This window comes from Poeciliopsis prolifica, unplaced genomic scaffold, assembly GCF_027474105.1.
Source record: "Poeciliopsis prolifica strain line A6 unplaced genomic scaffold, Auburn_PproV2 SCAFFOLD007, whole genome shotgun sequence".
In the NCBI taxonomy this organism is placed as follows: Eukaryota; Metazoa; Chordata; class Actinopteri; order Cyprinodontiformes; family Poeciliidae; genus Poeciliopsis; species Poeciliopsis prolifica.
In genome coordinates this window covers 9,309,997-9,324,818 of record NW_026562382.1, presented here as the reverse complement: position 1 = coordinate 9,324,818, position 14,822 = coordinate 9,309,997, and the positions used below count along the sequence as shown (strand labels likewise).

Sequence of the window (14,822 nt, the reverse complement as noted above, 5' to 3'; positions counted from 1 at the left end):
TGATGTGCTCTTTGGCCTATGTGATGCTATTTTTTCGCTGAGGTTCTTGAACAACTTTCTGGAGCCTCTGCAGAACAGCTAGCCTTGCATTCAGGTTAAAATAAAAACAGGTAAACTGATTAGGTCACCTCAGGAAGCAGCTGGTCAAACGAGATTATGTAAGAGGTGTGATGAGGGTGTTATATAGACGCACATCATACTTTTCAGATTTGAATTAGAAGAAAGAAAATCTATTTCATAATGGATATTTGATCTATACCTCTATCTTGTTGGTTATCATCAAGAAATGTCAAAACACATTTCAGTGAAAATTAAAAATAAGAATACTTTGTTTCATATGTTTATGTTTTTAAACTTGAACCTTCTCGAGGTGTCTCTGAAGTTCATTTAAGAAATAAAAAGTCTGCATAGAGAACAATCAATTTAAGTATTTTTAGTTTTTAATTATCTCCTTAAGCATCACCTAACTAGTTTTTCCAATTAAAAGTAAACCTGTATTCTTGTAAGTTAATAAGAATTTGTCATCCACACAGTACCAAAAGGTTCAAATTTAGCAGGAGCTTTTGGAAAATGGAAACATGAATTTTATCAAATTCTGGCATTTTAAAAATGCTTAAAAAATAAGAACCCAAAAGGCCTCAATCAGGGACTGTAGCAGGTACAAAATATGCTAAACCCTCAATTTACTATTGACAGGAACATTAATATACAACCACAACATGTTGTGCATTTGACATTGAAGGTAATAGTGATAAAATATTTACATGCTTTATTTGCCCTTGTGAAAGGTGTCCCGATATAATTACGGTTATGATTAATGTACAGAATTCCCCATTGCCATGTGCACTGCATTTTGTTGTGACAAGCACAACAAAATTAGCATTTCTAGCTCTATGTCTGGCCTTTGATGAGTTGTACGCAATGAAAAGCCAAGTATATGCTTGTGAAGTCCAATGTGGATATTTGATCTATGTGGGGAGCACGCCTAGAAGAACCCCCCCCCCCCAACCCACAGGGATGAGAGGTGAGAACGGGAGCCACTCTCCATGTCGGTTTGCTAAGTGGAACATTGCAAATTGCTGTATTACATGTAGCAGCTGCAGATAGTTTAAAAGACCTACATTCATAATTATCTTCAATTCATGATTAATGGATATGTTTATAGGAATAAGTTGTTACATCTAAAGGCACTGCAAATGTTCTTGGGCTGCAGCACTAAGTTGCAAAAAAATGCTAAAAGAGGAAAATATCCAAAAACAACTTCAAAATCAATATGAAGGAAAACATCCAATCCACTCAGGTTTCACCTCACGTCTCCTCAGACGTTCTCAACAAGACAGAACTGGCAGCAAGTAGCTAAAGATGAATACAATGAGGTATTGGATTTGGGTTTTGTTTTATGATGACTGGGTTTGGACCTGGTTAGATGAGACGTTGGCCAAATATTGATGCTAAAGTCAATAAAGAACCAGACAGTGATCAAGAAGATTGCTTTCGGAAAGTGCTGATCAGTGATCGGGTTGAAAAGAAGAAAACCATTGGGAACTCTGTAAAGAGTTTTCAGGAATAAATAAACAATGAGAATCAAAGTGTTCACACATCATAGGAGAGACAGATGCCAAAAATGTCTGAACAATTACTCATGTTGGAGAAGCTTACATCCAGTGCCTTGGCACCTTTGACAACAAAGAATGTCCTCCGTTTTGAAAGAGTATATGATTTTAGAGATAGATTTGAACAATTCCTTTTCCATGTGAAATCATTACACAGCATATCTGTTTTTGAGATTATTGCACATCTTTTGTAATCTACATCCTGTCAAGATAACATAAGAAATATGTGAATAGATGTCCTAAAGCAAGGCTGCTGAGAAGCTATATGCTTTTTGTAGCCATAAACAAAGGCTTTGTAGAATTGGAACTGTATTTTTGATAATTATTCTGACTAAGATTAACAGAGTTAATTTAAGATGGTTAGTTTCCTACAACTAACTTACAACAGGGCTAAGGTCAGATCGTTGTGGAGGTCAATCAGGAATCTTAATGCTCGCCTTCCAAAGCATGATTTGTGTGCTTTGGATAGTCGTTCTGGTGGATTGCTTGAGGTTCAACCATCTGACCCAAACCGTCACCCTCAGAAAAAAAGAAATTGGTCTGGATGCTCAGCACCTCAAGTCAGCCAAAAACAGAAAACTGCTTGAACTCTGGAGTGACTGTTCATAGTGAATCAAGTTTACAAACAGCCTGGACTGGGAGGGTGCTGTCCAGAAAATGGCCCTTGTTCCAACTGGCATCTGGAAAAAGGTCTAAGACAAATAATAGATTATTTGCACAAAAACAAGAAGTATGTTTGGAGGAGTCATGGTGAGGCATGGGTAGAATGATAAAAATATTGAAATCTTTGAAACTTGGACTCAACCATGTACAGCAACAGGACATTGGTTCAAACAAACATCAGATCTGTTTTGGAACAAAGGACGGATAAGGCAGACTAATATCGACCTTGAGGATCGGACTCAATCGCTGCCATTTTCAAAATGTGCTTACTGTTCTCCATAGCTTTGTCTATGTCATAAAATGCTCCAATTTCAATTGGAATTATACGAACTCCCCCAAATATCACAGAAATAGCTTCTAAAATTATGCAGGTTCCCTGCAACTAAGCCTGTATGTATACTTTTGAACCTGTTTGGATTAGAGAAAATCCACAGGATAAAATTGTGTATAAAATTCTTATTTTTTTTAGAAATTCCAGCCCTTGTGTGTTGCACAATCATTCTTTTTTAAAGTATCTTTAAAAAAGTTACTTTTTTAAAGATTTTCTTTTGTATTCCCCTATACAAAAAATTAAAACAAATCATCATTAAGAAAAAAAAAAAAACATAAGAATGAGCGTATGTGTATTTCTTACGTAAATAGTCTTACGCATCGTTATTTTGAACTATATTTTATTTGTAACTTCACTGGAATTGTACTGTCTGGCTTTCTTAGCATGGCATTCTTGCATAAATTGAATAAGGTTGAAAGAGATAACAGGCTGTAAGCGAGCTTCTATTTTTGTAAGCATGAAGCGTGCAGCCCCGTGTTGAGTGGGCAACAGTGTTTAAAAGCAGGATTACTAACTGCTGCAAATGTGTTAATACCTGCTCTTTTAGGAAGGAATAAAAAAATCCCTTTCTTAGTAACTGCAGGTTCAAATTTAATTGGGCAGTTGCTGACAGGACCCAGTAGCTCAAAATACCAGCGAGGATTAAGCTTAAATGAGTCTGACAAACATTAATTTTTTATGGCTGTGCATGCAGTAATATTTCCAAACCAATTTATAAAAAAGGACAACAACTGTGCGACAGCAATGTCAACCAACCACACCAGCTCTGCAGAAGCTTCTGTAACACACAGTGCTTTATATTCACTTTTACTTTCATTTGCATGTTGAAGAAATACACGAGATACTAAAAGGAAAGCTTTTTCTGCCTATTTTTGTAAGATTAATAAAGTACATATATCAGTGTGTTGCCACACTCAACCTTATAAGAGCAAATAAGGTGCAATGCTGACACTTAAACACCCATCCATAAACACTGTTGGTGATATAAAATTCTACGAAGGGGTTTAGCAGGAAAATAGAGTTAGACTTAAGCTCTACTGGGGGCAAAAAGCAAAATAATCTAAATGTTTGAGTTACAAATAGGATTGGAGTCAAGGAATATTTTGCAGACAGTCCTTTGTTATTAAAAATAGCAACCCTGAAAACATAAAGCCTCCCTTTGTTAAAGAAGCATTAAAATTGAATTCTGCACTGGGATGCGCAGAGAAGCAGATATAATAAAATTAAATTCAGGTCAGGAAAAATAAAATTACTGTACATTGACATAATTAACTTTGTTGGTGTCACTAAAGCAATCGTCGATCTTGGCCTTTTCTTACAATCAGCTCTGGGGACATGGGGAAGGAACTTCCCTTCTAATCCTCTCCACAGTCAGAGATAGGAAGATGAATTTGGGATTTTCCAGTTCAAGTTTTTTTTTTCAAAGGTTATAATTATTACTGACAACAAATCTAGGTAAATGTTGACAAGTAGGAATTTTCCTAAAGCCACTTCCTAAGTTAAAATCAAAACAGCCCCGTCTCATTTAAATGTGATGGTCATCTGTCTTTGCCAAACTGAGAAGGAGCTAAGAGAGGAAACCTCAGTGAATTGCTCCATTTACTGTATACCCCAAGGAAACAAACAGTTTTATACCTCTTGAGCTTTTCTATATTCTGATAAAGTAGTTATATCAGAACTAAAAAAAGAATCTGTTTTGTGATAGACCAACAGAATAGACCAAAATAGTGAGGTGGAGAGAAAATCATACATATTTGTATATTATTTTAGAAATTCATGCTCATAGCTAAATCAGAGTTGAAGGAGAGATGGATGAGGCTAAACACAAGAAAAATCTTGAAGAAAATCTTAAAGAAAACCTTCAAGAACTTCAGCACCATTTTCAAAACAAACTTGAAAATGGGATGGATTTCCACCTTCCAGTAGGAAAACTCTAAATATACAACCAGAGCTACAATTAAACAACAAGTTGAAAGCTTGAAAGCTAGTTGAAAATGCTAATTTTACACAACATAAGAAAATCTACGTCACAATTACGGCTGGCCTGTCGTATGAAATCCAAATAAAATATATTAAAGCTTGTACTTGTAACATAACATAAAAGTACCATTGGATACTTTTTCAATGTACTGTACATTCCTTTTATAGGAGGTATTGATTGGCTCCTACTAATTGTGATGTGGGTGATTTTGGTGTTGTTAAATGATTACGTTTGAAATTATGCTACTGAAATGAAAGTTACTTTTTTAAAGATTTTCTTTTACCCACCTATCCCAGGAGTTCCAATAAATTTGCAGGGTGTTGTGTGTATAAATTGTAGGGCACAATGTTTCTTGCAGCTTTCAGACGAAACAGCCGCTGAAAGAGCCCATCATGAGGCCACTTTGGCATTCATAAGCATGATTGATGACACAAGGATGGAGACAGCGCTTGAGAAATCCCCTCTACCACGGGAAAATTGATGACTGTTTGGACTTTTTTTGTCCCCCTGACGCTACCCCCCATGCTGAGACAGATTCACATTACATTTTATAGCTGAACGGAGGCACAAACATTGTTGCAGCCATATACAAACACAAAAACCAACCACCAGCCATCTCGTCTGCACTTTCATCGCAAATATTTTGATGTTTGTTGAGGGAAATGGAGAAACATAAACATGCCACAGATCTATTGAAATTCGTGATCCCTTTAAGGAGAATCCGGATATATTTCCACACATGTGTGACTGACAGAAAGGTCACAATAATTTCACAACATATCACCACTGCAGTGAGGAATGCTGGAGAGGCAAACTTGACATGGTCACCGCAAGTATTTACTGTTATGGCCCTTTTCATTGACAGGGGTAAACCTGCACAAATCAGAGTCCTCAGCAAAGGTCGTTTGCCTTCTGTATGCAGAAGATCACATAAAATATCAGCACAGTTATTTCTGTCCCACTTCTCTGTACTTACTGGCAGTAAACAGAGATGGACGTCAAATGTTTGTGCTGAATAGAAGCTCCACTGAATCCAGCAGACTGCTGTGTGACTCACTTTCCATATCTAGTCTCAGACATTGGGTAATCCTTTTGGAGGAAACTGAGACAGCAGGGACAAGACCAAACACAGATCAGATCCTTAACAAGAGCTGTGGAAAAGCAAACTGATGAAGAGGATGATAGTTAATTTGTCACACCCAAATTAAAAAGTTAAAGTTAGACTCAACTTACTGACAAGAGTGCGGTTTGGATTTCTGGATGAGTGAACACCAAGGTCTTTTATTGCAATCCACAAGTTTATCGGGATGTAGCTGCTGACAGCTTTCAGTCATGGTCAGCAGGCAAAGGAACAGCCTCGGGGTTGTCAAATTACCTTCTCAGCTTTTAAACTTTGGATCATAACACAGTCTACATGCTGTCATGTCATCTGACCTGGTTCCTTTAATCAAACACAACAGATCATGGAAACTAAGACTTTAATTTTTAACTCTAAAAACATCGTTTGAGCACTGGTTTAATCTACGTGGAGTTGGACTGGTATGAGATTATGATATAGTAAGATTGAGTAAAACATGACCTAGTTATTCTAAAACAGAAAACCAAATAATGACCCATATTAGCAAATTTATTCTAACTTATTGAATGATTTTATATCAGTGATGAATCTGTGTATATGTTTTTGAATGAAATTACTGCTAAACTACTTTAAGTGTATTATATTTATCTCCCCGAAGACTGTCAAAATGACAATAAAAAATAAATATTGTAACTAAAATTCTCATATATTATTTTAGCAGCGTCGTAAATGTGTATTTTACTTTTACTTCTACATGTTGACTTTTCATTAGCTGCAAGAATTAACAGAAATAAAGGCTTGAAAACAGGAGTCTGTATGTAATTAATAAGGCGTTTCACTTGATGATTTGAGTTTAAAAAATAAATTAACACTTTAATAATACTGTAATTCATTGAGGATGACTGGGTGTCAACCATCTGTTTCTGCTAAATTTGATAATTATGGGTTTCAGCATATAGACCCTCCGAATTCAGTTCCAAAGAAAAAGTGAATTTTGAGGCGTTAAGGAAGCCCAGACTGCTTTGAAAGCAGTTTTCATTCTGTCTGCATTGTTAGATCTGGTGTCTCCCACCTTCCTTTGGCTATACTTCACAGATTCTCTATAAAGTTTAGGTCAGGTGAGTTTGCTGACCAGTCAAGCACAGTGATCCAGTGTTCACTGAACCATGTACCAGTGGTACTTTGAGAGCGAGCACAGGTCTAAGGCCCGGCTGAAAAATGGAATCAGTATCTCCAAAAAGTTTCTGCTATTTCAAAGCAGCAACTGCTCTGAAATATCCTGGTAGATGGCTGCATTGACTTTTGAATTGATAAAACATAGGGGACCAAAACAAAAAAGCTTGACATGGCTATGAAAATGTCACTCTGCTCTCTACTCTTCCTCCTAAACTAAGGACTGTAGGAGGAATAGTCCAGTTTCTCCCATTAGCCAAGGTAAACTGCTTCTGATTTTCCCACAGGTTCAGGAATGGCTTAATAGAAAAAAAACCTTCAACTCATGTCTTTTGAGCAGCAGGGCTGAGCCAAGCGCTTAAATTTATAATGATTTATCGCTAGCCAAAAATTTAAATGGTAAAAGAAAAAAAGGGAACGATCTAATGAATAGCATTTAAAAAGACAGTAAAGAAAATCTGCCTTATATAACTTGATGTGTAATGTCTCAGTCTAATCTCATGTCTCACAAAGTAACAGGATTGAAACGCTGCTCATTTTAAAAGCTGATGCTCAAAGCTATTACAAGAGATTTCAAGGAATTAATCCATGGAAGTTAATCACTCTTCAAGGACACACAGCATGTAGATAAAATGACTCATTCGTAGACTAGGACCAGAAATATCAGAACTGAAATTTTTCCCGGATCATCTGTGATCTATAAGAGTGTGGAGGCAGCTGCATGGCCAACAGAAATACTAAGTATGAGGCTTGTAGAGTCACTTTTCACTGAGACCCCCAACGACCAACTAACATACAAGTACTGCAATATGAACTCCAAGGTAATGTTGTCACTTAAGCTGTTCACCGTCTGCCACACACGCATGCTCCCGTGCCACCCCTTAAACAGCTCCTTAACACATTAAAGGCCCTCTGCATTGCCATGCCACATTTGTTACATAATTACATTTATAGCTGTTTTAGGGGCTAGCAGTTACCATTTTGTGTGACTCCTCACATTATGCACAAATGGCAGATGTCCACAATTTTTATACATGGGCTTTAAAGTGGACTTCTGGATTTGAAAATTACATCTTTACACATCCCCCTTCTTTTTCTCTGGTATTATAATGATGTACAGGTCTATCACTGCCAGCTGTTTATTTTACAAGTAGGTAATATTTCAAAGGTTCAGAATCAGAATTCATTTTATTGTCCATATGCAAGAAAGCAAAACCACAAAAAATAGCAAATCAAATCAATAAAATTCAGTATGTGAAATTAAAAATACATCTTTACATACGTTGCATAGAAAGACATAAAACCTTTTCTGCAACATTACATTACATTTTGAAAGGGAATCTTTGGAGAGATTTTCTCAGACCTGATGGCACAAAAATGTAAGCGTCTGGTCATAATGAACGCTACAGTGGTGCAGCAAGAAGTTACTGGGTTCTACTTGGAGTTTGCATGTTCTCTCTGGACTGTTGGTCAAAGAAGGCTCTCTAATTTGTCCATGTCTGTGCATTATTGTTTGTCTTGTGTGTCTTTATGTTGCCCTATGATGGACCGGCAACCTGTCCAGGCTGCACCCCGCCTCTTGCCCATTAACTGCTGAAGATAGGCACCATCCCCCTGCAATTTTCCAAAGATAAACTGGTTTGAATAATGAACAGATAGATGGATAACAGATGGATGGCCCAAATGACCCTTGTTACAATTTAAGGAAATAAGTGGAAGCTTGCAAGTTCGATAACAAGGTAAGAGTACAATGTCCCTCCCCCGTACAGAAGCGACACCTTGAGACACCTTGAGATCAGACAGGAAAGCAAAGTTTGGAAATGAGTCTTACAAAAGGGCAATGAGCCAATATATAAGTTAGTTGCAAAGTTCTTTAAGGGCAAATGGCTTGGTCTTTCAATCTTGTCTTATTCAGATATAAACAGACAGGCAAAGCAACAACTATTCACATCAGGTATTAAAATCTGCCGCCAGATACTTGGTGTACATGCAAGTAAACATTTCTCCATGTTATTCACTGAACTATCAGCTCAATCATACAGATGAGCTCTGATGTGTTTCTGTAACATCACTATTGCATTTAATCACTTGCGCTACATTATTATTCAGACATTTATCATGCTTGAAAATTACCTATGTTGCATAATGTGGATGGTCTTTTTGTTACAAAACTCTTGAGGGGTTCATTTATTCATCTTAAGAGACACTAAATGAGAGGGGAGAAGGTGAATAAATAATGCTTGGCTTCACGAGCTCAGTGTCAGCAAAAAGACACTAATGATAAAAACAAACAGGCTGTCCCCCCTCAACTGTTAGCTGTGCAAAACATCTATAATGTAATCAGAGTGCTGCGTTAAAACATTAAGCATGCTGACGTTGAGCTAATATTCTGGTTAGGTGGTTAACTCAAGACACCGTACAACCCCAAAAATATATAATTCCAAGTAAGCAGAACCAGCCAGTGATGGTTGACGGAGTTGTGAGGAAATATATGTTCTACTACAAAGCTATCCAACAAGCATTTAATAAAATTTACTGTCTTTAATGTATTCCTTCAAAGGGGTGCTTATTAGGCTTTAATTAGCTGACAGCAGAGATGGAATGTTCTCCTTTTAAAAATGTTATCTGAATAATAGCTGCAGCTTGAAAGAGAGTCCCTTCAGGTCAGACGGTGGTCCTTCATTACTACTTAAGAGCGATTGTGGTCAGACTGCCGAACCAATCCAGATTTTAAAAATAGATAACGCACCTTCAATGTGTATACATCTGCATTTAACAATGTCTGGACATGATTTAATTAGCATGGGCAAATGTTACTGCCAGTAGTAAACAAGGTCAATGTATGAGTACATGAGTTCATATAGTCTGTCAGCCAAGTTGAAATATTAAACCTCAGACATGCCATCTTCCCATTCCGACCCCCCAAACACACATCTATCCCATATTGTTATGCCCATCAAAAAGGATTAAATGTCAACTCCAGTTCCTGCAACTTGACAGTTACCCAGCTCAATATTACATGGACCCAAGGTTGCTCAATGGGACAGAACTAGTACACCCTTTACTTGTGTGGGAAATCCAGAGCTCAGTTTCCAAGAGGCCTTTCTTTCCTGCCAAACTCCTATGTCTATTTAAAGAGGCCATGGCAAGGTTAAACCTCCAAAATGGTCACTGCAATCCTGATTCTACTGTGGGTGTGAAAGATTTATTGCAGCAGACACCTAGACAGATCAAATCATTAGCCTTAAGAAACAAAAGCATACAGGACTGTCACCAATGCAGGCAGAGGGAGAATGAGCAGTCTGCAGCCTCCACTAGAATTGTGGGTTATTTTCCAAAGTTTATACTATATTTTGACTGATTTGCAGTCAGTAGGAGGGATCCAATCCTGTTATAAAACATCACAAGTTTATTTAGGTTTAGGGTTTTTTTAAGCTTCCTCTCCATTCCTGAGTACTTGTGTGACCAGCAAACCTTACCTTCCAACGAGGAGACTATCATTTCCAAAGCAGAGAGTAAGGCGCAGGTTAAGGCAAGAATAAATTACTGTGGGTCAGACTTTTGAGGAGTCAAAAAAATGTGACGCAAATAAAGCAAGCATCAGCATTTTTTTAAAACAAGAAGTACTTTCTCCACTCTTCAGAAGGACATAAACTTAATGCCTCAATTTTGAATTTATAATTGATTATTAAACGAACACATCTGCTACAACTTGGATGATCAACCACAATAGAGATCATTCTTAATTGTATGACTTAATAGAAAGACAGTGGAGATGTTTTGTTTGCCATCTTACACTAGTTGCATGCAGTTGTTCTAAATTACACTTTTGGCAATTTAGGGTTTTAATCAAGAAGCTAATTCACTTATTAGCTATGTCATGATTTAATGCGGGATCTACACTGTCAGAATACAGACGAAGCCTGCAGCGGATGATTTTTGCTGAGTTACATGTTGTCTCTGCAGGAATTATTTTAATCTTGTAACTCATTCAAAGATCACAACAAAAGTATTCAGGATGTCATCATCCTGATATTAAAGAAAAAGAGAGAAATTTATCTCTCATTTGGGAGATTAGCTGTGATGTCATCAACACAGATTCATAAGATTAAATCAGTCTGTTATTCAACTAATTCCTGAACAGGTGTGCCTGTTATCAAATATGCAGCCTTTAACGTGTGCCAGATTCCCTGCTTTATAGAAAGAGTCGCTGATGATGGAGCTTTACGCTAATAACATGTGACAATCCGGCTGGGACAGCTTGAAAACAAAGCCTTTTGAACTCATTTAAAACCAAATTGATTTGTTTTGGGTCACACCCTATACTGTTTTAAAGTTCAAACTAGAAATTATATTATTATTTAAGTTTAGCTAAAATGTGCACATCATATGCTTATAGTTAAGGCAACAACAGTAAATAATGTATTAATTAAATGAAAGAAGCATAAAGTTCAGTGCACATCTATATTGTACACCTATAGATGTACAATTGGTAGACACTCCATTATGTCTTCTTTGTGTCTTTCTGAGTAACAAACGTCATAGAAGTATGCACAATTACAAGGATGGCAACAAGGACAACAATAAAAACAGATGTAGTGTTGTTGCCAGGGTAAAGCGTGACCCATGTATGGAGGAGGCCTTAGTCCTTGACAAGGCTGTCACAGGTACAAGTCCTGGTCTGATGACCTCAGCCGCATGTCTTCCCCCTCTCTGTCATAACCCAATTTCCTGTCTGACAACTGTTAATAAATACCAACAAAACCCTTAAAAAAACAAAAAACAGATGGACTCGTAATATTTCCTTGCTTACATTTTGCTTTCCTTTAGATCTGAACATCTGATGAACATTATGAGAGATTGCAAAAAAAAAAAAAAGTGCTGCAGGTTTTTTGATAGAGGTAGTCATTTTGAACCCAACTGAAAGTGAAATCATCCAATTTTATGTATCAAAGGGATGTGTCACAAAGCTTTATTTGAACTTTTTATTAAACTAAGAATAGGAAATCAAAGTTCATTATTTTGGTCGACGTTTTTATAGACAGGAAATGTTGGGAGACTTTGGTTTAATGCATTTTTTGAAAAGCGGGAGCACAACTGTGATCAGAATAAAAGTGATTCCAATCTCTTCCTTATTGGCTGAGGCATTATAAATAAATAAATTAATAAACTAACTGTTAGGGATGAAGCAATCAGTGGTTTTAATGATTGCCATAATAACTTTTCAGCAGTTTATTTTTGCTGTTTTAAAATGAAATTACCATTAAAACAGCACAGCGTTACCATGACTTTAAGAGCAGAAAATCTCTAAGAACTCAGCCTCTCAGACAATTTATCTCAGAAGAAGGCAAAAGGATGTAAAAGTAAAAAAAAAAATAAAAAAATAATTTCAAAAGAATCTTAAACATGTCGGGCTTTGTGAGGAAAGCATTTTGAGGATGTTTTTTCTTTACTACATACAAAAGGAAACAGTATGAGTAGTCCTTTGCCTCCAGCAGCCACTTAGTGCTTACAAGGTAATCCAATCAAAGTTAACTCCAATGCCCTCCTCAAAATGCTCCCATTTGTCTCTCTAACTTGTTAACAGCTTGGAAGTTTTCTTGAACAAACAGCATTATATTTGAAGGTCTATGTTTTTTTAAGGACAAAATACTGAGTTTTTTTATTTTTTTCAGATAAAACCATAAATACTAGTTGCACCATAATGCACTTTGCATGGAAAGCATTTATTTGAACCAACGATCATTTGCGAATTTGTAAATTATTGTGTTTGAGCAGTGAGTTTGATGAAAATGTGCAAATTGCCATTGCTTTAATTATTTAGAAATGATTAAAGCCACAACCGATTCCACAAATATTGCATGATTCATTTAAATTCATTTGTACATGCATGAGACAACAGACCCCGACTGAGCTCTTGACAAATATTTTAAGGCATATACCACAACCTATTACCTAGAGCTTTTTATTAAGTAGCTAATTTCTAAATACATCACGTGAAAATTACAAAATGACCCCTAATCACAAAGTGTTGCGTCTTCCACAAAGTGACCATTGCAGAGTAGAGTGACTTCTGGTCAGATACGCAACACTTGTTAGCACCCTGTAGTAATGTGACAACTGCATGCCCCAACTCTAATGCCTTTGTCATACTGATAAACTTGAGATTCAAGACAGTAATCACAATATAATGTTTTTAAATAAAAATAAATAATACACATTTGTATTTATTTGTTTATTTACTTGTTGCTCATCCTAGTGATTAGAGGAAACCATGGCAACACATCTGTATGTTGTTATTTCATTTAATTAGACAGAAGCTGATTTCAGCACACTAAGCCACTTTTTACACCCGTCAGTCAGAAATCTCTGCTGGACACAGTCAGACCTGAAACCATCAGTGGATTCATGAGGAGACCCTAGCAGCGTTGAAACTTTTGGAAAGAATTGAACATAAATGAACAAGGAGCAAATCTTCCCATTTTAATGAATAAACCAGACAGATCCATAAATACCTCACTGGTGCAAGATGAGGGACGCATGGAGGCTTCAACCTGGACTTAATCAATATCCAGACAGTTAAAGCCCTTCAGGCAGCAGATCCCTCACAAGAGGACTTTAAGTGACAGGTGGTTGATATATCATGAGTGATCTGTATAATATGCAAGCAAAGGGTCCAAAATGCAGCACCCCTTTGTAAAAGTGACCCATGTCAACCGGTGTGGTTGTTCATAAATTACTTTGCAGCAATCCTGAACTGTCGGAAAGGTTGCGCAGACTTACCTGGGATCTCCTGGTGAGGAACATGTGCGAAGGCGAAGCCCCTCTCATTGCAAGCCTCCCTCACCTCGCTGCAGTTCCGCGCTTTAAAATTTGCTATCGCTGCGACTGACAGCACAGAAAAAGTGCAGATGATAGTCTCTAGTCTCAGCATTGTTCACTTGTGTAAAGATCCTTCAGTGATGCCAGGTTCCCAGGCGTAAAAAAAAAGAGAGTGAGAAGAGAAGAAAAATAAAAAGAGTGAAATAAAACTTCCCCCCTCCTGCAGCAGGTCCGCAGGTACTTAATGACTGCTCATCTATGTGTTGTTTGGAGCTCAACTAGTATGAATGCCTACCGACACATTTCCCGGAGCAGAGCGGCAAGTCGGAGCGCGGCCAGGAATAAGTGGCGCAGAGAGAAGGACTGTGTAGGTGCCACATGAATTCAAGAGGGTGGCTCAACTTGGTCCAGTGAAAGGAGCCCCTCTGGAGGCTGCGCTGAAGTGGGTATGCTGAGGGCTGCTGGAGAGCGCTGCGTGCTCGGATCAGACGGACCGACAGGACAGAGCGGGACACAAAATATGGAGTGGAATCGAGCCTCATCCACTTCAGCTCAGCGGGAAACGGGCTGGACTGACGTGCAGAAACAAATATGTTGCCACCACTGGTAAATACGGATGAAAGATTCTTAGAATAAATGCAGCTTTCGTCGAAGAATCATGTATTCACTGAAATCTATAAATGCAGCCCGACATTTAAACTCAATGCAGTCTTAATTGAGAAGTAATCGAGGCTGTGTCAATAGTCAATGACTACAAATGTTAAAACTGCAAATGTTTAGTTTCATCTATGAAGATTGAACCCTGCATGGAGGGGACTATGCTTCCAAAGCTTATAAGAAACATACTTTGTATTTATTTAGAATATAAAGACCTAAAAAACAAAACAAAAAAAAAACAAAACAAAACAAAAAAACAGTAGATGTCATTATTTATTGGGAACTAAATGCTTACACTCATAATTTAAGATTTTTTCCCCTGTGTGAATATGAAAATAGCAATATGGCTTTGCCAAATTGTTTTAATAATTTCAAATAATTTCAGTCAATATTAAAGAAAACAACTTGGTACATTTTTTCCAAAGCTGGTATTTACAGCCAAGGTACCACTTACTGTGCACCAAGTGATTTACTTAAAAACAATTATTTGCATGCTGTTTGTTT

At 37.3% G+C, this 14,822-nt stretch overlaps 1 protein-coding gene across 2 annotated transcripts in view; it reads right to left on the bottom strand.

Moving 5' to 3' along the window:
- The window catches only part of LOC129361147 (glypican-6-like), a 97,605-nt gene extending 83,504 nt beyond the window's left edge, over positions 1–14,101 (bottom strand). Inside the window, exons 1-2 of one of the 2 annotated variants that reach the window (XM_055031867.1) lie at positions 13,957–14,101; positions 13,623–13,793 (exon numbers count right to left, since the gene is read on the bottom strand). In XM_055031867.1, the coding sequence (XP_054887842.1) occupies positions 13,623–13,773 (151 nt within the window). In that variant the 5' untranslated portion in view covers positions 13,774–13,793; positions 13,957–14,101. Of the gene's footprint in view, positions 1–13,622 lie in introns of both variants that reach the window. The other variant, XM_055031868.1, reaches the window with a different exon arrangement.
- Between the last annotated feature and the right edge of the window lie 721 nt (positions 14,102–14,822).